General features: G+C 27.1%; 1 protein-coding gene across 6 annotated transcripts in view; it reads right to left on the reverse strand.

The window, feature by feature from the left end:
* Positions 1 to 26,621, reverse strand: part of LOC105254467 (glutamate receptor ionotropic, NMDA 2B) — a 176,159-nt gene that overhangs the window by 11,387 nt on the left and 138,151 nt on the right. For all 6 annotated transcript variants that reach the window (XM_011263153.3, XM_011263151.3, XM_011263152.3 and 3 more), the window contains 3 exons: positions 24,741 to 24,924; positions 24,118 to 24,256; positions 11,233 to 11,462 (listed from right to left, as the gene is read on the reverse strand). In XM_011263153.3, coding sequence (XP_011261455.1) covers positions 11,233 to 11,462; positions 24,118 to 24,256; positions 24,741 to 24,924 — 553 coding nt within the window. The remainder of the gene's footprint in view (positions 1 to 11,232; positions 11,463 to 24,117; positions 24,257 to 24,740; positions 24,925 to 26,621) is intronic.

Consider the following 26,621-nt stretch of genomic DNA (forward strand, 5'->3'; position numbering starts at 1 on the left):
GTAAACAGCAGGTGTTAAGAAATACTTGTTCAAATAAAAGTTGTTGGATATATATGAGGCAATCTGAAAATTACCATCTGGAAATTATACCATCATCATCCCATTATTTTATATTTCGGCGACATCTATTCGATTTACAATTAGTTTTTCTAAAATGAAATATACCTTAATTTATATATATATATATATATATATATATATATATCGATTATATATATATATATCGAATATATATCGATTTCTTACAATATTCAGTATAAAAGGTTATAAAAATAAGATGGCCAAATATTGAATAGTTATGTTTATGATACATTTTATATAAATCCTATCCCTTTAATATTGTGAGAAATTGATATATATATATATATATATATATCAATTTATATATATATATATATATATATATATATATAATAAACTTAGAGTTCCATTTAAAAAAACTGATAGATTAATATAGAAATATAGAATAGTGGCGTGATGACATAATATTTAGTTTGCATTCTATTCTCCATTATATTTATTTAAGCAATTATTCCCTAACAACTATTGTTTACAAGTTATTCAGTTATTAGTCATTATTTTATTTCTATGTTAATCACGTAATAGAAGAAATTCTAAATAGAGCGCATTTTCTATCAATATTGAATATATTTAGCAACGTTATAGTTTTTGCATTTTTAAAGAAGAGAAATTTCTGAAGTTAGGTCAACACACTAATGAGACATTTCTTAAAAGATTTCCACAATAATTCTGATTGTCTACCCCAAGAATTTTTACATTTAATCGTTCTCTTATGCAGGCCTGGTAGACTCTTTATCTCGGTATAAGCAAGGCACAATTAAATTTACCATGGCCGTGCCATTCGAACCAGATGTCGCAGCAAGAACTGACAGCCATTGTTGGCCGTTCTTTTGAGAAAATCACCCTTCGGAATAAAGTCCTTTTATGCATTTGACGTGTTCAGCTAACAAGATTCGCTCTGAGAGTAACATTAAATTCTTTTGGACACAAAGTCTAAATCATAATGGTAAATGTTGATACATTTACAATACTACAATACTATTAAAATAATTAAAATACAAATATAAAAATAGCAAGTCAAAATTAAAAATATTACAGGTAAATGAATTTTACTGGCTCTTAATGCAATAAAATTTTGCGCTTATTTAAAAACAATTAAATTTGGTATGAACTTTGTAATTTAATAATACTTTAAGACATTATTTTAAATATTAATAACTTTTACACAAGAAATTATTAATTTTTTTAATTTTAATGTGTAAGAAAAAATAAAAATAATTTTATATTTTATTAATTATATATATATAAGAAAATATTATTATTAATAATGTTTAAATAATAGTTAAATTATTAAAAACGCGAAAGAATCCGTTTGATAAATAATAAAATACGCATTAATCATTATATGAAAAAAGAAGGTAGAGAAAGGAAAATATTACAATTTTTACAATATATACGTATCAATCTTATAAATAACAATTATATCTATAGTAATACTAGTAATGTTAATAGCCAAATGTGAAAAAAATTTCATATTACATTTTCGTTTTATTCAACAATTGCAATAAATGTTTCTATAAACCGTGCTTATTAAAACTTCGAAACTTGGAATAAATCTGCTGATATAATAAAAAAAAATAATGTAAATTATTTATAAGAGATTTAATTTTCATCGAAATTATTTTTAATGCATGATATATAATTAAAAATTTTAATTTCGTACAAAAAATCTACATATTTATAATTCGTATAATATCACAATTAAATTAACACAACAATTATGTGTCGTACATCAAATTAATAATATATTGATCGCATCTTCCGATATTAAATTGCACAATTTGGCGGTGGCAAATAGTAATTGCTTCGAACGTTGTTTCAACGTATTTTATTTGAGGCTGAATGAATGTAACCGATTTCACTGAAGCATTACTTTAATTGCCAATTATAAGTAATATATATATATATATATATATATATATATATAATATATATATATAATAAATATATATATAATAAACTCTCATAAATTTCTTTCTAATTTCAATCAGAATAATTGTTTTATTTTTGTCATCTCAATATACAACATAAAAATATGATAATAATTAATGTCGATCAACAATAATACTTTTCTGAAACATGAAAAACCTTCTGCAATAAAAAAAATAAAAGCGAAATGAATATGCGCCTGCCATAAAAGAAATAAATATCTGTATTCGGCAGATTTTTTCATTATTTACAGTGTCGAAAAAAGAATTTTTATCAATATGCTGATGCTGATATGTATACAAATATCGGATTTCAATACATTCGTGAATAAAATTTTATATTTTATGCTATCACATGCTCTTTCATATCATTCTAGATTTTGAAAATTACATGCAAAAATATATATATTAGTACATATACCAATACATATATATATATATATATATATATATATATAGGTATATGTACGTAATATTTTTATATAATTTAACTTTTATATGGAAAAAATTTATTTTGACAGAAAAATTCTAATAATTTTAATAATGAGGTTCTAATTATATCAATTAAAACTCTATTCACTCACGGAAGATTTGAATATAACGTAATAAAGATATATATGTCTGATTATAAACGTACTTTAACTACTGAGATACTCGTAAACGTACAATAGGGTATTCTTTTTTTCTCGAATGGTAATATTTGTCAAGAAGAAGAGAGTATAAAAACGAAACATTGCGTAAAGCGCAATAAAGCAGATAGGAGGCAAATATATTTTGTGACGGAGGATAGAAAGGAGTAAGTAAAAAGGCAGAAAAGGCGAGAGGTCCCAATGGAAGCATATGCCGGAATTGCGGGGCGGTGATAAAAATCGAATACATATTTGTAGGTCAACTTGGCGACAATGTCCAGAAAAATATCATGGCGGAGACACAGCTATAAAGAGCACACAGTGACGTTTATTGCTGCTCTCTCTCTTTCTCTCTTTATCTCTCGCAGCGGCACGTATAAAAGACGCTCACAATTTTGAACGAGAGCGTGCCTGCTGTTGCTATTAAGAAAAATGTAACGTCGCATTAAAAGCGAGAAATGCTTTCATCTCTTTAGTTGCAGTCGCGTAACATGTCGGCTCGAGAGCGAGAACTTTAATACTACACTTCATAGTTTTTGACGTTTTTAATATATGAATCTTTACGATATTGTCTGACATAATACGACGTTTCGTGTAACAATTTGTTGTAGATACGTAATGAACCTATATACTTTTAGTAATTTCACGTTTTACTGTTGATTAAAAAGCAGTTTAAAAACATGATATTTAAAAAATGCGTTTATGATACTGCTATATTTATAATGTTAATTAAAGAGAGCTTAATTAGATAAATTAAATCATATTTTTTATTCTTCGAAAGAATAGATATACATGTATTTTTCAACATTTTATTCGTAAAGCTTAACATTTTTAAAGAAACATTAAGATTTACAAAAAAACGAACTTATAATAATGAGTTTATTATAATTAGAGTTATATTTTTCAATATATAATTAGATTATTTTAAAGCAATTAGTTAATTAAGTTTTATATTCACTATTTCTAATGTAAATATATAATAGCTCATTCATAAGAGCATTTAAAATTATGGATGATGGAACGATGATAGTTCTGTGTTATAAATTATTCTCGATACCCAGGATCAATGAAACTGTTCGCACTTTTGTTATTGTGTTTTACCAATCGATGATGTCGAGTATCGGTTTTAACGGAAATATATACAACCAATAATTAAAGATATGGAATAATTTCTATGTGTATGTATGCATCTTCTATTTTTTTATTAGAATTTCGATACATTTATAATGATAAAATCAATCAGTCGCTTCTGGACGAACAGAAATGATTTTCCTGCTCCGTGCAATAATAATTCTTTAAAGTAACAGTATAGTAATCCTGAAATTTAATATACACGAATCGCTAGTATTAGTATGCTGATGTATCTGAAATCAAATGTCTCCATATTCATAGTTATAGTACACAATTACCTTTTGATGCAAATTATTAAAATAAACTAATTTTACATGAAATTTCTAATAATTTCAACACACATTTATTGTGGTAATTGATAAATTACTTGGATATAATATTTTGGCAGGCAATATTAAATTATGTAATATTTTATTGTAACTTTATTTATTTTTCTATCAATTATCCCAACTGTGCCTTAAATTGGTTTAAAGATTCTTATTTTAAATTCATTAAGAATAATTTTTATTATTATTATTTTATTATTATTATTATATAATTATTATGATTTTATTAATAAAAAAATAATATATAAGAAAGATTTATTTTATCTTCAAAATTTTATATAAGCAAACTCAAATCTTCATTAAAGCACATTTTTATTTTAAGTAATGTTGATTTTATGAAAAACTGTCCACTTCAAAATAAAGTTGAGTTATTTATATCAAATAAATATTGTGTAAAAAAATATTTTATATACTTTTAAAAATAATCGTATTGACAAATTTTATGGTCGGTTTTTTATATTTTGTATATTAATATGTTTTGTATATTAATATATTTTGTATATATATAATTTGCATATTATATTATATATTCACTTATATATTAACATTTTTTTTATGTAATGTTATGATAATAAATAACAAAATAACCGATTTTTTAATAAAATCTAATTGCAAAAATTAAATTATTCCATCTATTCAAAAATAAATGCGTATACTTTTGACTTATATTATGAATACACGACATACGAAATTTCCCCAGTTGATTGTCATAAAGTGCACTCGAAGTCACGAACATGTTTGTCTGACAATAACATGTTATTGCGATTGCATAATACAAGGTTAAATTAGCATATATGCTTTATATAAAATATGTTCCATATTAGTCACGAATTTTATCGCGCGTAATTTTCAACTCTGTTTTAGTCAATTTTGATGTTGATATTCTTAGAGGCGCATAATTTATTTAGTTTCATACCCACACACAGCTGCAATTAATATTAAATCACTCTCATTTTCGATAATGCAGAGAGAACTGACTCTCCGTTTCAAATATTTTCATTATTTCTTTTTTAATTGTCGCAGTTGTGCAAAAGCCACAAAAATGCATTTTAAATTCGCACTTTGGATCGATGCAACAAGAGTGATTTATTACAATAGACGATTATCAACGTGAATCTATTTTGCTGTACATATCAGAAACGTGAAAAATGAATAATAGCTTTCTGCGGTATTGTGACTAATTGACAAATAAATCATTTTGGGAAGATTAAGTGACTCTCTTTGATATTACCGCATATGAATACGCGATTAACTCCCTTTGATCGAGTTTTTTTTTAACGAAATATCTTTCATAATGTTGTCACTCATGTTCAATTACTCTTGTAATCTGTACATTTGTACAACTGCGCAAAAATTATGATATATTTGATAATTTAAATAAAAATGATAAATTAAAATTCAATAATATTAAAATTCATTAAATTAAATTAAAATTCACTAAAAGCAAAAAATAGTTTTATTTTATTCATTTTCATACACATTTACTGCCAACAAAAGATTGTCATATTTCTTTTATAAAAAAATAACGTACTTTGTAGATATTTGTTTGAGATATAGTAACATTTCCCTTCCTTTCTCTCTTTCTCTCTTAACAAATATATAAAATACAAATTTATAAATATAATGAATATAATGAATATAATGAATATAAATTTTATTTAATACATTTTAATACAAATTTGAAGAAAAGTTATAAATATTTGTCCGTTTCATAAAAAAAATAGTAGTCCTCTAAAAAAATTAACTTTTTTAGAATAAATTTTGTAGGCTATTTTGAATTAAATTTTATCGAATTACTCAGTGATTTGTCAAGGATATTAGTCTGCGAAAAATAAAGTCTCAATCATACGAAAGTAAAAGATTGCTATAAAAGACGGTTTAGCTTAAGTTACAAAGAGAAGTTTTTCGTTGTTATTTCCAAGAGGCATTACATAAGAGTTTTGTCGGAGAGCTATTTCTCGTATCGACATTTCGCTTACGTGGCATCCGGGTCTTTATCCGCGAGCATTCGTTTACGCAATATGTTCGCATGGCCTATGGATTTCGCAGGTTAACATGATAGAAATTGCTGAGAATATTTGAATCATGAAATTTAATCCTTATTTTATGACAATGCGCTATAAACTGTAGATTATAGCATTTCACGTATCCGAATATAATCGAAAATTTTAATAATTAAGAGAGCTCGACTTGATTGGATTAATGAGATATTCGATACGTATATACATGTCAAAGTATACGATTAGAGATACTTTAAATGATATAATAAAGAGGTAATTGTGCAAGTACATTTATTATACTTTAATTAAATGTATTAAAATTGTTATTTATAATCAATTATATTACAATTATAACAAAAAATACTTTAGCAATTTTCGGTGTTTCTATTCACATGTATTTTCTCAATGAAGCTATTGGTTAATATTGTCTTGCAAAATGGATGTTGTCTATAATAGTTCATCATCATTAATTATGATACTTTCGAGTTCAACCTAGTAAGCGACTCAGTTGTCTATCATGTACAAAAGTTTCAGATAAGCGATACTCCTTTATTAATATGAGAGAATATAATATTCTGATTCACATACTATGTGCAGCGAGTGCTGTAATATATGAGCATAACTTCAAAAATGAGTTTAGTACATACAGAAATAATAACGAAAGTTCATATGAACTTTTTGTTTTATTTCTCATTACTTTTACGTATTATTCTCTATTACTTTTACGTACTAAATTACTCGTGAAATTATTACCCGCATTAAAAGATATCTTGAATACACATTTATAAATCGCGTAATAAATCTTGAAATCAAATTAGATATCTCAAAATTAATATGGTTTCGCATAAGAATATGTAATGCAATTCCCGCTTTTAATTCGCAATTCGGCAGCATTCCAAATGAGAAAGTCTTTGTAATAACACATTCACATTCTCTGTTCAAGATAAGGATTCAATCTTTACTATTTGCAAGTCTCAGACACTTCCAGTAAAGGACACTAATTAATCTAAAACGATTTGCATATTAATACACAATCTCACAGCTTTGTCCGAGTTCGTCAACTATTCAACGTGAGATTTTTTATATATGAAAACTTCTCTAATATATATAAAACATGTATGTATATCAGAAAAGCATTCGTGCAGCGTATTTTTTTTTTAGAGAAAAAACTTTATCTTATAATAAATTATAATAAATTCATTAAAACCAAGCACATTTTTCTTTCTCAAAAATGTAATCCTGGCGAGATAATATTTATTATCTCCTTCGTAATACTAGCTTAATTAGATAGGAATGTGATCTTCAGCTGGAAAAAAGATTTCAAAATATAACATGGACAAATTGGCATTGTACAGACGGTATATTACGGGTGAAGCATTACGTTAGGTGTAATTTATTGCCAATTATTCTGTACTGTGAGTAGTAGTACCTTCGCAAGTTTCTTATAGCGCTAATATCAATTCGTTAAGGGAGAATAACGTACTTCTTTCAGGCTGCACACAATTAGTAATTAGATAATTCTTTCCACTTTTCCTCTGACAATTAATGGAATACGATTTTTATTTTTTATTAGCAACAATTAGTTTACACTTTTCATAAAAATGTAATATAGTGTATCATATTTTAACTAATGGTTTAATTTTTTCAGTTCCATATTCTTATTTAAGTATGCATCTCTCGTGCAGCTGCCATCGCGCATATATTTCGGTACAAAAAAATTCATTAAATCAGTTTATTAAAATAAAAAACATTATTTTGTTAGTGAAATAAGAATCGAATACGCTTCGCGTTCTCCAATAAAAAATATGTATGTGTTTTGTTCAATATTTATGTGTTTTTTAATATTACGAATAATCTGTACAAATCATTACAATGGATGAAATATATATTTAATTTAATATATTTTCAATAATTTATTATACTAACGATTTAAAAATTTATATCGTATATTATTATTAAAATAAACATAATAGGCGAGAACTTTATAATAGAGTATAATTCGTTACAAATAAAACAATAAATTACATACAACACAAATTATATAATAAAACTATTAACTAAATATAAATTAACTAATTTTTTATTATTGAAATTGCACATTATTATTACATATAATCATTATTTTTTATATTATAATAGTTATGTTTATATCTGTAAATTTAAAAATAAAGCTATATATTCGGTAGTTCTGAAATTTATTTAAAAGAAGAATAATGTTATTTTACACTGACAGTTTTCGTGTGACAATTTGTCACAAAGTTTTTAATTATACCTTTTTCGAAATATGTTTACTCGGAGGAAGCGTGATAAGAATTAATTCTCGCTATCAAAGCTTTACCGAAGAGAATATGAGTAAACAACGTATTTCAAGCGTAATGCAATTGTTTGTTTAATTAATTTAAGATTAATTATTTCAGATACTCTTTAAAATATTTTTATAATCTAACGTTTAAAAAGAAATTTACTTTTTAAACTCTTTCTATAAATAAAACTTTGATCTAACGTTAAATTACTCGTATATATAAGCGATTTAATTATACATGGGTATTAACAAAAAATAGTTATTAATAAAATTCGTGATAAATTATAAAACAATAAGTAGAGACATTGTGAACGATATTCTTAGAATTGATAATTTCATAAAAATTTAATAAAATGCATATTACTCAAATTAAAATAATGTGTAACATTTTAATATAAATAAATGTTTTTATATTTTCACATTATATATAAAATTCAGTTTATCCGAATATCTGGTTTGTTCTTTTTGAAATTTCTCATAGAACCAATTGTTGTGACATCGACAATTGAAACAGAAAATTGATTTTTCTCTTTTTCTCTCTCTTTCTCTACTTTCTACCCTTTTCTGCGAGATAATTTCCTAACGCTCCTTGGCGCGCATGCAAGGGAGGAAAGAGAAAGAAAGGAAAAAGAGTTTCAATTACTTCCACACTATTATTTTCGCAGACAGATATCTTTAGAAAATTTGTCGGCGTGCTATTTCCGAGATGCGATTCACATCAGAGTTCCCTGATATACATAAATATAAATTAAATCGTCATTCTTATTTTTCCGCTCTTGTGTGTTTTAATAAAATGATTTTTTTTTATATATTCAAGGATCTTATAAGAATAATTAAATAAGATTCGGAAAAAAAATATTATAAATAATCTGTAACAATGTACTAACTGTAATAACTATAATAATTGTAATAGAGTATTTATGAAATGGAAAGACAAAAGCGAATGAGTAAAGAAAATTAGAAGAGAAATTGAAAATTATTCGAATTAACATAAAAATTTGTTAAAAATCATGCTCACTATTATTTGAAAATATCCTGCATCGATATTCATTTTTTAATCCTTTCGCTCTCAATAATTCCTAATTATAATGATATCGTTGATCTAATTTTTTTCTTGTAGAAGAAAAATATAGCAAATATATATAGAGAGTCATTTTATCTTGTACTGTTTTCGGTAAAATGCTGTATTGTTTTACATAAAAATAGATTCTCCTGCGGATCTTCGAATTTACACCGAAAACGTGTGCTGCAACAGCTGTCGCATGCACATACTATTCGAGCGGAAACAAGTTTTTAACGTATATTGCGTGACCCCGTTTCATGTAAATAAATACTGTTATATGCAGAGAATGTCTGCTGGGAATTGTAACCCCAAACGACATCGATGGCACTTCAAATTGGATAACAACATCGAGAATACGCTCGATAAATTTCAACAATTTAGCTCGCGTGCAACGCGAAGGTCGATACAAATATCCGATAAAAATAGCATCGTATTGGACTATTAAATCAAATCACTGTAACGATTGCAATTAATTTTTTTACGCTTTGCCGTTATATGAATACTACAAACTCGAACTTGAAGAATTTACTGAAAGCACATTGCAAAGTGATTGCCAATGAATTTATCGCATGATAAATGTTATTATGTATCACTTAAATGCCAACTTTTCACTCTTATGAAGCGCAAGTATTAGTTTAGTTTCGATGTAAAATTAAAGGCCGGCTCTTTAATTGCAAGATTCTTTCTAACTTGATATAGAAGCGACACATGTATCTTGCAAATGAAATAAATGTGCAGTATAACATGACTTTCGGGCTAACATTCAGTTTTTATTTAAGAGCAACGCCGAGAATTTATCAGAATTGAATGAATCCTGATTTTCGCGGCATGTCATGAACTAAAGCATATGTAACGTTTACTATATCACATTAACATTATTTATGTAAATCATTAGTACTAACGTTGATTAAATTTTACTGTAGCTTATTTTAGTAACGGTTAAATTATAAATTGTAGAGAAATAAAGTAAAATAATATAAAATGAAATAAAGTAAAATAATATAAAATGAAGTGAATAGAAATAAATAATTTATAAAATTTTTTAAATTTGCATAATTATTACTTTTTATTGTTATTATTGTGTTATTTCATCGAAAAGTGACAGTATATAATAAGTTGAAATAGTTCTAAAAATTTTACGAAGCGAAATACACGAAGCACTGACATTAAGTAGTAATGATTCGTATATAGCTAGACGTTGTTTCTGAGTACTTTATTCCCTTGTGATCAGTCGAGTTATTTTATCATCGCGACGCTTAATCTTTTAATCACTTAGGCAATATAATAGGCCCTATAGTTCACTATATACATATTATGTCTTTTAAATCTGTATAAACATATAAAACAGTTTATCAACATGGTGAATAACAGCTTAAACTATAAGCAATTACATTTGTTTACAATAATTAAAATCGATGTATGATCATTGTACATACTTCTTATTAATTTTCAATATTAAAACGTTTTTAATTATTATTAATAAAAACTAAATTTTAACGAAAATAAAATATTTTCCATACAGAATACGAATTATTTATTATTTCATATAAATATGAAGTATAAAAATATAAAGCATAATATAAGTCTATGAAAAGAAGCATTTATTTCTCAGGCCTAAAAATTATATTAATAAAAGATATATATATATATATATATATATATATATATAATATTTAGAATCGCAAGTTTGCAAATGTCACACGTATGAAATATTAATAAGTTTGGACAGATCTATATTTCTCTAACAAAAAATTCCAATTTCTCAAACTTACTCAATCATATCGGAGTCCTTGGCCACTCGACAATGAACACCGCGATCCACCAAGCATTTTCCGGTCACAGGATCAGGCGGTGCAAGATTGATGTAGGGCGGCTCCTCCAGAAAAGTTATTTTAAGGTAGAACTTCTCTGGCACGCCTTGCGGAGGAGTATGGCTATTGCCTGGCCAGACGATATCTTTGATATCCAGACCCTCCTTTTCCCAGGACTTCCAGACGCCGATCTGTAGATAAGCAGATAAAAAATATGATCAAACATGATAGCAATTTTAATGAATCTTTTCTTAGTGTCATGTTGTTATTATAAGGAAAAGATTATATCTTTAATATTTTAGTTAAATAAATATTAATCATATAAAAGAGTAAAAAGAACAAAGAATAATAGATGAAGAAGTTCGACATCAATTTATTAACACATCGAATATGAAAGTTTTAGAAGAATTCTCTGGATTTTCTTGTAATTATCCATTCTTGTAATTATTCATTCTCTCTGTTTATGGTTTATTTGATGAGTTGATAGTTTTACTCTCTTTTTCTTGTTTCTGTGACTTCTAAGAATAATAGTAAGATTTGAGTAATTTTTAAAAACAACAGTAAAATTTTAAAAAATCATAATCAAGTTTCTTGCAATTTACAGTACTTAAAAGTTTTATTCAAATATTTGTTGAACGCTGTAGCTTTAGTTTAATTGTTTTAAATTTTGCATCGCTAACTCTTTATACTTGATTACATATAAAATTGTTTTCAATAAGAAAGAAAACGTCAGCAATAAAAATATGACGCAAAACGGAGATCGAATTACGAAGTTTTTCCGACACTTTCCTGAATCGCTTTCTGACGATTTAATACGAAGGTAGAGTTAGGTGCATCGATGTAATCTGAAATTCGTCATGTACTTCAATCGCTTCCCACGCATATCGTCTCCTACTATCGGACGTGCAATTTACTTCCTATTCAGGTGAAACTGTGCTCGGTAATGAAGCGTCATTAGTCAACGTCGATGAAAATTTTAGAATCATATATCTATCATTCGCTGACTCTATAATCTTAGAAAATTTATCATTGCGATTATAATTGGTATAACTTAAATAACTTAAGTCACTTGTAAAATAGGATAGAGATATGTTTAAATTTAATTACATTATTTATTTACATTTTAAAAAGAAAATGTATTTATAAAATATCCTCAGTGAATGTCAGAAGTAAAAATAGATATTATTGATATGCTTAAATAAATGAGAATATTATATAGTTATTTGAAAATAATCAACGGGATTAATTGGGAAAAATTTCATTCCAATTCCGTTACAATTTATATAATTATCAAAATTTATTAAAAGATATCAGTTAAATAAATAATTCATTAAATTTCAATTATAATATTATTCCTACAATATTTTAAGAGCGTTATTAAAGTTTCACATAACAATTTAAAATCAAATGAATCAACAAAATATGAAAATAATGTGGACATAATTTATAGTAGCCATTAAAACCATTTGCACACACTGGACATTTCCATATGTTAAAACTTATAGTCGACCCAGCTTACCCAAGTAAAAATATGTGATCATTACGTCAGCAACTCATGTGGATAATATTAAAAGTGCACTTATATTTGCTTTTCGGCATCTTTTTCACATTATATTCTTGAAAACTACATATGTCAAAAAATAAAATTCATTATTTAGTTATTGTTACACGTATCCTAAATTTATTATCATGATAATAATACTTAAAAAATAAAATAAAATTGTAGAAAATTTTGATGTGATTTATATTAGCGATAAATTTAAAATAAATTTTCGAGCTTATATCAAAAATGATATTTCTTTACTATAAAGAAAGAGCTAGAACAAAGTCCGCGCATGAAATTATCTGTTAATTTGAATTCTGTAAAAAGTAATATCAATTTTTTATTCTTATTACATGTTATCGAGAATCGATTTATTCAATGTATTTGGAATAAACGGGACAAAAATTGTTTCGCGTAATTAACATTATTGAAATTCAATAGAAATTATAATGTAATAAATTATAATGAATTATAATGTATACATTTTCAATAAAAAATCATGAAGTTGCATTAATGTTAAATTTAAATTTATATAATTTGTATTTCTTCCTCTCTTTATAAAAAATTTTTAGTTTTTATATAAAATATTTTTAATTCTGATTTTTTCCTTGCTTTCTCTTCTCCGAAGAAATTTTACACACTTGTATTATTATATTTATATTTAATTATATTTTTTTTTTCAATTACGTATAATATAATTTTAAAATCTAAACAGAGTGTGTCACCTTTTTCCGTTACACTTCACCAACTATCCATCAATGTTTGTATGGCGCATTTAATTCAGTGTATTCGAACGCGAGTTGATTTATTCTATGCATCACAAAATGTCTGATAAAGAGGTAATTTTACGGCGATGTGAACAAGAAATCGAAGGACAGTTTATTTGTACACACATAGCCAACATAACATTCATGCTGTTAATTACTGTTATTTTTTTGATAGTATTGCTCATTTCGTCGGCAGCCTTTTCCCGTCAGCCGTCAAACTTTATTTGACAGTCATGTACACTAGCAAATAAAATAGGTGGTTCCTCGCGCAGAGTACACAGCAACTTCCTAGGGCCAATAAAACGAAATTGCATTGCTCCGGCATAAGCGTCGCTTAACTTTTGAATATGTAGAGCCTTCACCGGCAATCCATTTCGATGCGAACGAGACATCTACATATTAGAAACCGATACTGCACGGAAGAGTAGAGTTGCACCAAGCGTGTCGTCATGAAAATTCATGCACAAGCCAATTCATATATGGCAACATAGTCGTTCACTTCTCATTCTTAGAATTACGGAGGGACAAAAAACAGAATGCTGGATCTCTTATTAATACCTTTTTGAAAGATTAAAGATCTAAGAGATATATATTTGCGCATTTAAAAAATTGATTCCATATATATTTTCTACTTTTTTGTTTTTATTAACTTAATTCTATGTCTGTAAATTAATACAGCTACCATATTGTGTGCATTTCGCTCAAAGGATTCTTACTTTATACTGGAATTATAAAGCGCATTTATATTGCATTTATATGTTAACGCATGTTTACGCGAAATCCGAACAAGATTAATGAAAGTAACATCAAACAGAGTGTGTGAATAAATATCGTATATGTACATATTACTTAAATCGAGATTTTTTATAGAATATATAGAACTTAAATATAGAAAATATAGAAAATAATAATTAAAAAATAATAATCTTAATATCTGATTTTAATAATTCATATTTATTAATATTACAAACACATGAAAGAACATTTTACGCTAATTCTCATATTTTTATTTTCGCGCATTTATCCAGATCTTCGTATTACATTTATTTTAATATTGATAATTAAATTAATATGTACACACACATATTATTTTCTTCTTTGTTCATTATTTAATTAATTTAAATAACGGATGGTACAATATAACGCGTATCGGTAAATCGCAATAAACAGTCGGAAATTAAATTTTTGCTGAGAAATATCTCGCGAAATGGTGCCGGCGCTACAAAGCGCCGGTGATAAATTAATGACTAGATTAACATGCTATGAATTAATAAACAGGTTACACGTTCATTACGCGGACTCGAGATTATAACAATGCCGCGTCGCGTGATATGCCATAACGCGTTCCTTGATGTTGATATACTCTATCATATTTATTGTTAAGGCAATCGCAAATACTCTTTTGACGCGATATCAACGTGAATGTACTGTAAAATCTCATGGAATCTCCTAATTATAGCAGTCTCGTTAGCGCATCGCGTTTGCTAATTATAAGTTCCACCGCCTGTTTAGTTCGTGGCATGTTAGCAGTTACATCTTGTTAACCAGTTTATTGCTCCATAGCGAAACATAAACTTTCTAGTATAATAACCACAATAATTATAGTTAAGAGCCATTATAGACTGATATATCGAGTGTACATGAAGGTCATCTGAACAATTAATATTATTCACTGTACGTTAACATAACTTTAAATGTATTTATTAATCAAATGAATGTATATTGCTATTTTTATAAGAAAATAGAAAAAATAATTGATTTGAAAACTTAATTCGATAATTCACATAATAATATATGACATAAAAAATAGTTACTATTTATTTTTATTTATTAGTTTATAAACAAATCAACAGAAAGATTACAAAATAATGCGGAATTAGAAGTTAGAAGAAAAGATTCCTTAACACATAAAAGATTTATAAGAGTAATTCTTTTTTATGATTTAGAGATAAGAAGATATTTTCTTACACTTCTCCCAAAAGAACATTTTTCATTTATCATGGATAGTACTTAATTTTTCAATCTAAGTGTTGAAAAACTAATATAATTTTATGAATGTTTCAGCTCCTTTCCTCGGTTACGATATCCGGATATATTTAACAATTTTATAGTGTGTGACATGAAAAACTACTTATAGGATTCAGAAATTTATCGAAAAAAGCCTCGAATAGAAGAGTTAATTGCCCCATAAGGATTTCGACCGCGACATAAAGCCACCACAATGGCTGTCTCCTCGATAAGCCCGGTTAGGTAAAGGGAAACGGGGATTACACTGTACGCTGTACATTGTCCACCGGTTTTACTGGAATCGTTTGCGATACATCCCACGGTATTTGGCACGATTCCAGGCAGTCCCGTTGGACTGCCCTCTAATCTGCAAAACTTCCAGCATAAATTTTCTTCTAAGAATATCGACCTAGAAAAGGGATAACTTTCAAGCTCGTTTAGGAACCAGCTTTCTGAGGACCAAGAATCCAAGAGGTGAATGGAAAAAGACGTAACTCGAGCAACTTGACGGAGAAAACGTATACGCAGCATATGTACATCTCCCGATGTTGTTTTCAGAAGTTTTGAGAATTATTGCACATTGAATTGCCAATTTTTGCTAGCAAATAAAATGACAGAATGCCACAGATTATATATGTATGATGGGATTTTCTATCTTTCTTGTCTTACGAGATTATATTTGTATGTATGTATTTGATTATATGTGTATTTCATTGAATCACACATTAATTAATTAAGAACATGATAATTTTCTTGATCGAGAAAAAAAGAGAAATTAAATATAAAATGTATCAATAATTACAGAACTTAACAATCACAAAACAGAGGAATCGCATAATTACATATAAAAACATATTAAAACTTACAGTTCGAAGTGATGTTCAATATATAACAGAAAGTGACAATATTCTTTAACTTTTTGTAATTAATAAGTAGTTTAAAATAATTCGACAGTGAATAATTCTACATAAAATATACAAATTTTGTGTCTCCGTTGTTAATCTAATAAATAATATAAATTTAATGCAACAGAAAAATAGATCATAAATCATATTAATTAAATCATATTCATTAAATCAGAAATATTCGTTCAAAATTTTCTCTCGGTACTTATACAAATTCAAAAATATGCATCATAAATATTTTATTTATAACGCAATATAGCCAATACTATAATTACAAACCATTTCATGTAAGCAAACATGTTAATTATATCAATTTTCCTATTCTATCTCACAGCAATTAATGCCATTGACGAGTAAATGGAAGCGTAACTATTCGCTATTCGAGCAATTTCGCTAATTAGCCTCGTACGCACTGTGCGTGTCTTGATAGAATACTCGTGCATCATTGCATATGTACACCATATGTCAGGTATCGAAAAGCTTCAAGTGACCACGATGTGTATTGGGTCAGATGATTAATTCCGAAGCCAGGCTTGCATGCCTGTTTCTCTGATAATTGGCTAATTACTCTCCTCGTGATTATATAACTAACAATTTACACGCAATCAACACCATTTGCTACAAGTTTTACTTACAAAGATAAATTTTAGAGTTATTAATTGTTACTATGTGTATTATTATGTATATATATTTATTATAAAAAATATATATATATATATATATATATATATATATATATATCTTTAAAACACATCATCACCTGTTGATGAAAGCAACATATCGCAAATCATTGTATAGTTGTCGATAAAAGCAATTAACATTTTTAATATTTTGTATTAAAATCTATGCATCTTTTTCTTTTACAATTCATTTCATTCTTTACATAATTAGCTTATTGAAATAAAATGCTTGGAAAAAATAAATATCAATGTAATCTTCGATAATTCTTCTCAATATAAATATATATCCGGTATTGTTTATCAATCTTTTTATTATTAATTTGTTGCATTTTATCTTACGTGCATATTATAGATTATTAATTGTTAATCATCTTTATTATAACGCGTACGAATATCAAAAAACAAACTGGGATTAATTAATATAGGCAAAATATTCTTTTAAATGGTATAAATAGTACGAACATATAATATATATTGATTTATGTAATATTAATTAACTAATTTATATATATATATATATATATATATATATATATATATTTAACTGCTCAAATATTTTTTAATTAAACAAGTCAAGAATGACTTGCTTAATTAAAAGATATTTGAGCAGTTAAATAGATATTTCATTTATATATAATAAGAATGTTTGTCATTTTTCTTGAGTTCGACAGGCTATCCTATCTTAATTGAATTTTTCTCCATCATTCTTGTTATTTTGCTTTCGGATTGCCGAGGATTCCTGGAATTTATTTGAAGAAATATAGGACGAAAAAATCGATATGACTGCGATGCCAAAAATAAAACGCTACATTGACGTAAAATTGAAGTTATCGTGAACTTATAATTTACGTGCTATGAAAAAACGAAACGTTTCGAAATAACTTGACTGCTGTTGCAAATGGAACGGGTAATAATTATCACGGATAGTGAAATTTTACCGTCAACATTTCACTAACGCTACAATCCTTTAAGCTGTTAATATACTTATCGATATTCGATTTTATGTCACTTTATTTCATATATTTGATATATTATATATATATTATTAAATATCCAATTTATTATATCTAAAGTTTATCATATAAATTGATCCATTAATATTAAATAATTATCTGAAAATAATTGTATTTTTATATACTTTAATTACACTTTAATTAATTGCACCAGTTGCTTCCCGATATATTTTTATACGTCATAATAAAATTAATTTTTCGAACATTCAGAATTGTAACTATTTATATATTTTATAATTGTAAATTAATATTATTAATATACATATATAAATTTGCTCATAAATGTAAAAGAATTATTAAAGTAAAGAATTATTAATTAATATTTTATCAAGCTGCAGATTACATGAAACAATTATTCAATCAAATTATTGAATGCTTCTGAAGAAGATCAAATTATTGAATGCTTCTGAAGAAAGCATCATAAATTATAATAATTACAGATGCAAAAATATCTTATTAATTTTATATGCAATTGTATATAATAATTTATACTTTTGTACTTTTATATATTTAAATAAAGCAATTTTTATCTTCTTATTTATTTTGGTTATGTAGTTTTCAACATTGATGACATGTATGAAATAAATGAATAAAAAATTATATATGAGCATGAGAGAGATTATGAGAGAGACTTTTACAGTTGATTGAAATTAATGAGAAATTTTCACAATAAATAAATAAACGTAAAATCAATCAATTAAATTATTTTGTAAATGTCAAACTAATGAAAAATAATTAGCAAATTACGCTTAAGATTGATAATGAAAATGACGATATTTATAATGATTATTTCCTCGTGTATATCATGTAGTGCGATTTATCTCACTCTATAAGCAAGAAAGGCATGTTTGAAACATCGACTAGTTGCGAGTGTCCGTCATATGTACATTCATGTTGTGTTCAGTTGATTGTCAGAGTCGCACACGTTATCCTGTCGACGAGTGAGAAACGCGTGTACACTAATTAATTCTAGCTACAGCTTCCTAAGTGACGACCTAATTTCGCACGATTGCGCGAATTACAGCGAGGGCGCGAATTAAACTGCATTCCGATGCGAGTTTGGCGATTCTTGAATCGGAAATTGGTATTTAGCACATATATATATACCTAACATGATTAGTCGATCGACGCGTTTCAACGATGCCGCTCGACGATGCTGGACCACGATCGGATTTTGACCCGATAATCCGCTTATTTTGCAAAGGCAATTTGGTAGCGAAATGTGCGGAAAACATGCATACGGCACGAAAATAATGCATTATAGTATCGTTGAAATTTTACCATGAATATTAAGTATTCATTATCTATGAGAATTATGAGAAAACTAAGAAGAGATGTATAAGTATGTCGAGAGAAGATTCAATTTTTTTCTAAATTATATCTTTGCAAATTGGATAAAAGGCATTCCTTGCAAAAAAAAAATAATCGACGACATTTATTAAAAAGATATGATAAACAAACATGAAATTTAATTTTTTTGTAGGAGAAAAGCGCTATCATATATGATAAAAAATATTATTATAAATAATTATATGTTAACGTAATATTTTTATGTAAATATATATTTATATATAATTATACAATTATACAAATAAATTATTATAAAATAGTAATATTGTCAGAACGTTAATTCTTTTGAAATTTAAATGATAGTTGAATTTAATTATATAGCTGCTATAAAAATGCTGAACGTTTCGTTGCCTTTGAGCCTTTAATAAACTCGTAATAACTGAAACAGTCTACATTCAATAACTTTATTTATGTTATTCTGATATATGTATATATACTTTACATAGACTCATCAACATTCTAGATTTATTATTTTCTATGAAAAGATAGCTTCACCGTCTACTTGCTTTTAACGATTATTTCTCTTTAAGAAAATAAAGTTGAAAAAATTCCGAGTTCATCATATTTTAATTTAAAAAAATGCATTTTCTTCTATATTCGTACATGCAATACGCTGTTCGTCCTTATCAACTTGTCAGCTCGATCTTACGCAGGAAATACCAAGATCGCCTTCAATATCTCTGGTTAATTATTTCTAGCAATGAAACGAAAGAACGTCACTGTCAAGGGAATAAATGGGAATACGGGATCTCGATATTCTTTGAAGTCACAATGATTCGTACCGACATGATATGAACGAAAGATATAATTAGAAACGAGATGTCGAGACTAGCATAGTGCGAAAACTTCGTCAAAGAGACGATCGTCTTCTTTCAAATTAAAAGAAATAATTAAAATTGTGACTTGCGCGCAAATTGTTAGAATCGAGACGGTCGCACGGCTGTCGAGGTAACAAAGTTTCGCATCCCGTTGCGTCAGTTGCAGGATAGTTAATGAAATTTTAGCATAGCTTTCATTACGTGAAGAGCTAGATTAATAGCGTTTTAATTATAGCTTTGCAAAAATAAACGTGGATAAATGGCTCATGTACGAAAAATGTTAGATTTTGATAAAAGCGTAATCACATCTTTTTCATTCAAGAGAGACATTTAAACTTATATATATATATATATATATATATATATATATATATATATATCTTAACGCATAGTTTTTCTAATTTTATTGTAAATTAACATCTTAAAAGTGTAAAAACGATTTTAGAAAAAGAACTTCAAAAAATGATTTGTCTAATTTAGCAAGCAGAAAATATATTATAAATGTCTTAAACAAAAAAAGAGAAATATGTAATATTTGTGTAATATTAAGTTGTCATTTTTTTACAAAACATAATTATAGATTTCTAGATTTATGTAATTATGTTAACATAAAATAATACATTACACGCAAAAAGAACTTCTAAGATGAGCACAGAAATATTAGAAATATTTTATTAGAGTATAAACTATATAAAAAGTATCGCAGATATGAATTATAATATATTATAAATAACTTGAGCAAATCTAAGAGTTTTATCGCCGTATTCAAAAAAGAAATCTATTTCGGCGATAAACTCAACCTCCAAACGAACTTAAAGAAGCGGATAAATGGTAAATTTTTGCTTATGTCGAAACGTCGTTGTTCCTACGATGCGAGCGTTTTAAACTTTAATGAGATGACGAAAGAATTTCTCGAATAAATTGGTCGAACAAAGATGAGTTTATGTCACGAACAGAACATCAAAAAATGAAGTTAAACTTTGTATTAACATTCTTGATGGAATTCCCATCAATTTTATAAAACTTAATACTACTGTTAAAACAATAGTAAAAATTTTTGATGGATCTTTAATAATATATTAAAACATGACAATATCAATAATATCAAAAAAAGCTTATACATAGATAAGATGCGTAAAATCTGAAATATATATACCATTGTGATTAAAAAGTATTAGGATTAGTTCAATAAAAAGTAAACTATGAATTTATTCATCCAAATTTATTTCGTCCCTTTCAAAATAATGCCCTCCGACTGCAATGTACTTATGCCAATGTTTTTTAATTCTGGAAACATTTTTTATAATTGATTTAGATATAATCTTTAGAACACACAGCGAATTCTTTTTTAGCGACTCAAACGATGTCTATGAAGCTATAATTTTAGCCAAGGGAATAGGAAAAAGTCACATAATGCTATATTAGGCGAATATGGAGCTTGTAGAATGGAGAATTCATTGAATTTTCGATCAAAAAATGACGAATAAGAACAGAAATGTAAAGTGAGTAAATTTCATGAATTCCAATTATTTCCATTGTTTCTGTGCACGAAATTTCATCCCGAAGACAGAATTCTATGCAAATTTTTATTCAGCAAAATTCGAAAATGTTGAAATTTGCCAGAAATATTTTTTTTCAATCACAAAACAATGGTTTGTAAACTAACAATGGTAATGAAGTGAAATTGTCGATAAATGTCAGAAACAGTCAAATCTAAAAAAAAAAAGATTTTTCGAAATAGTTAATTTAAATTAAAATTAGTCCCGATACTTTATGATCACAGTAATGTATATATTTGTAAGTAAACGAAAATTACAAACGAAATTTTTAAGCGCCCTTATTAATTAGCAGAACAATCTCATTATAATTTGTTTCCTTTATCGCTTTTATAGTGCAGTAGCGAACCGTTATGGTAAATTAATGTAATAACAAAGGCTTCTTAAGCTTCGGTTGATTGGATTTTTATCACAAGCGAAAATACGTTTAAATATATATATATATATATATATATATATATATATATATATATTATATAGCGATTATAAAAAATAAATAATAATTTCTAACTAATTTACACAGTGCAAATAAATTTTATTTCATCTTTCCTGTTTTTATAAATGCATATTTACTTGTACATTATTATATTTATTTATCTTGTAAAACAATATAGTAGTGTCGTATAAGAGATATAATTTATTTGTGTAATTATTTATCTAATATTATATATATGTATGAAAATATAATATGCCATTGTACATTCTATAGAAAAAAAATCTCAGAATAAAATAATAGAATTCTAAATGATAAAATATCTGTTAAAAAATAAACACTTACATAGTGTATTTTATAATTTCACATATTGATAAAAATTGAAAATCGCTTGAAAACTATGTACGGATTTTTTAGTACGCAACTTTATGCAAAACTCATGCCACGAGCTCGAGAAAAGAATTTTTCTAAGATATCTTCCTTGTTGGAAATTTCCATAGTGCGCGTTACAGGATACCATAGTAATATCATCCGTGGCGAAGCACCACGTAATATTCTCTCGACTATTGCGTACGTGACAATTGTGTTGCCACCGGTTCCGCTGGCAATAGCACTTTGCATATCTCATATAGCAATTCATAATACGATTATGAATCGTTCGACTAAGCCTGACAATTTCTAGAAACCATTGGCGTGGCGAATCATTGGGCGTGTTTTCGCTGAAAACTTGACGAACTCCAAGAAGTCTTTGCTATCGCATTAATTTATTATAATGGATCATCTGGTGCTGTACTATGAAAACAGGATGCGGATTAAAATAAGATCGCTTTGCCGATTAATAAAGGAGCACTTCGTTTGTGATTCTCGTTCACTTGCAAATGCATTTTCAAGAGGGATATCGCCAAACGCAAAAGGAAGTTGCAGTTTACTGCGATTCTGCGGCTCAGTGCCGTAAATCCGACGTAACGAAAGAGACGATCGCGGTGTTATATATAGCGCGTTCCCTTTGAGCCTTTTCGACATCGAGGGCGATAAATTCTGCTCTTTTGCTCGATAACAGCTCTTCAGCACGAAACGATTTCATGCGCGAGGATGGAAAAAATTTTCTGGTCCATTGCATATTTTTATAAGAACTTTCTTCTCTAAAAATTTAATTGTAACGAATTGAGTTAATTGTTATGAATTTATTTTAGTTATGAGTTTATTTTATGGTACTTTTTATTTTATATGAACTAACAGAACATGTTCTCCATATGTATATATATACACATATATATACACATATATACTACTATATATTCATTTTTTAATATATCAATATAATACATTCTTTTTTAATTCTTTATATAAAATTTTAGTAAGTTTATGCAATAATTATACGTTGATTACAAATAAAAGAAATTTTTAGTGTTATAATTATTATTATCTATGTTTTATTTTTTGTTTACATTGCATAGTTTTAGGAATTTTTAATATTAAAAATTCTTTCTATTTGTTATACAAATACAATATGCAAATTATGCAAATACGTATATAATTACATAAATAGAAATTACATAAATAAAAATTTAGTATTGAAATAATGATGTCGAGATTCTAATGATCCCCTTCAATGTTTTAATTATTCATGTGTCTTTATATAGTTTATTTGTAAATGCTCAAAGCTGTGTTTATGTACTCTTTGGCGTGACTAGCAATAACTTTCAAAAGGTAAAGTTTCGAAAGGTAAAGTGCACACATACATACACACACATGCAAAATGATTTAGGTTTACCTCCTCCCAGACGAGCTGCTTGCTAACTCCCGGCCGAAGGTTCATAATTTTCAACTCTGCTGCCTTTAATACACCATCTTGAGTAAACTCCACGTTCGGCTTTCCTTGATCACCTTCAACGGAAACGTTCTTCAAATATCTAGAAAAAAGGACATAATAGAACGCGTTATAATATATTATGTATTATATGTAATGTAAAAGTAAATATTTTATAAAAATTATAATTAAAGATATAAAAATAAAAATAAATGTGAAAGCACTAGTATATAAAATTAATACATAACATTCTCATATTTATTTAATAGAAACTCATATATATATATATATATATATATATATACACACAAGTATATATATATATATATATATATATATATATATAGTATGTATATATATATATATATATATATATATACATATACATATACGCAATATATATATATATATATATATATATATATATAAATTTTCTCAATTTGCAAAATTCTGTAAATCTACGAAATAGAGAGAAAATTCCAATGAAATTACTCGAAGCAAAATTCTGCTGTGATTCAGAGAAAACTTTGTTCAAATACGCGACAAATAAATTTATCATCATTTTAGAAAATTCTATTAGAAATTACTTGAAAAACAGATCCCCCGTACTCCATCGTGCTTCACCGGCACCTTCGCAGCTCAATTGAGTGTTCAGACTGCGATTCTTATTTTTCGGATCATTGACAAAGTCCTCGACCCCATACGCATAGACCTTGATTGCCGTCGTGATCTCGCTTACCAAGCTTTTGCTACTCGTATCGAAATGCACACCTGCAAGAGAAAAATGGTCGAGCGAACTCGTTAAACTGATTTCATTATTGACGAGATTTATATTGGCTTGTATGAAGGCTGATTCAATTATATCGTACATTTTTTTGTAATTTTCACCTTTCTCTTTTCGCCGATAATAATCAGATAGAAATGAACGAGACTAAGCGAACTTGTAAATAATTCATGAAGCACGGATTTTATTTCTCAATACAGGGATTATTACTCGTCCTCTTGATACTCGCAATTTTGTCCTCGAATCCGTGAACATTTATAGAAATTGGATTCTTGAAATAACTGAGCTTTAGTTCGTACTCTGATTTTGTTCATTTATTTTTGAATAAATCATGATTTTGTTTGCATTAAAAAATTGTTTTAGAAAAATAATCAATAAAATATAATTTCATCATTTTTCTGAAACAGAATTTCTTCTTTTGAGATTTTCTTGAGTTTTGAATTTTGAACGTTAAAATGTTAGATATTCACATCTTTAAATATAAGAAATAAAAAATAAATTCTACGAATGCAATAAATCGAAAAAAAATAATATAAATAATAAAAAGTCTTCAATTTTATACATTTTTTTAAAGGACGCATAAATTCTGCTGTCAATTTTACTTTACGATTTATTTCTAAGAAATCGTTTTGCTTCGCAATATATATGAAACATATATTTCTTTTTGAAAAGAATCTTCACGGAAAATTTACACATCGCAAGATGCTTCATTCGACCAGATTTTTGTGCGACACGATGTGCCAGCTGCATTTCCATAAATATCGGAAGTGTCAACGAGATATGAAAAATATAAATAAATCGATGTATCAAAAACTTAGAAACTTCGACGTGACTTATACAAAAATCGCCAAAGCACTTTCATTTTTTGTGTTTAGCTAAAGCAAGCGAAAAGATTCAAATCAATAATATTTGCGTTGTATGGATATATTCTTGAGTATTCACACATTGATTAAATACTCAACGAGATATTTGCATAGAAAATATTAAAAATTCCTCGAATTCCATTCGAGTAAGACACGTTTCTCGTAATTTCACAGAACTATAAATTTATACAATACACATTTTTTTATAAAATATTCAAAATTCTCATTTTTCCTTATTATTTGAAACAAATGTGACTCCAAAAGATATAGCAATATTAGAAAATGATATTGAACCTAAGCAACATTTGTTCTGCTTGATTCATAGCGATCGCGTTTAAGAACACAAAGTATTTGCGTTCTATACACAGAGTGAGTTTACGCGCCAGTTTTAGTTTGTGAAAATTCAGACGTGAGAGATTCAACTCGAGTTATGTATTTTACGTACGTAGCTCACAGGATGGAATCCGATGAATTTATTTTTCTCTCAAGGATATTCTCGGGAGAAGCTGGAGAAAGAAATCAATTTTCCGTCTCCGTGATTCTGGTCACGGTGTGAATAATTCTTCTGTCTATCCACTTGAGAGTCCGTGCATTCTTTCCGATAAAAGACATATTCTGAATGTTAACACATGTGTAACGGATGTGTAAATACGCTTTTGGCTTGATTCCCGTTCAAAAGAGAAGTATAAAATAATACATATATTCTTTAAACGAATTCTACTTCAATAATTCAAGAAAATTGCTTCCATTTTGCTCTTTCTTTATGTGTAATGTCTTATTTTAAATAATGAAAGTATTTTATATTTATCTTTACTACAATA

Source organism: Camponotus floridanus, unplaced genomic scaffold (genome assembly GCF_003227725.1).
Source record: "Camponotus floridanus strain SB8 unplaced genomic scaffold, Cflo_v7.5 scaffold61, whole genome shotgun sequence".
NCBI lineage: Eukaryota > Metazoa > Arthropoda > Insecta > Hymenoptera > Formicidae > Camponotus > Camponotus floridanus.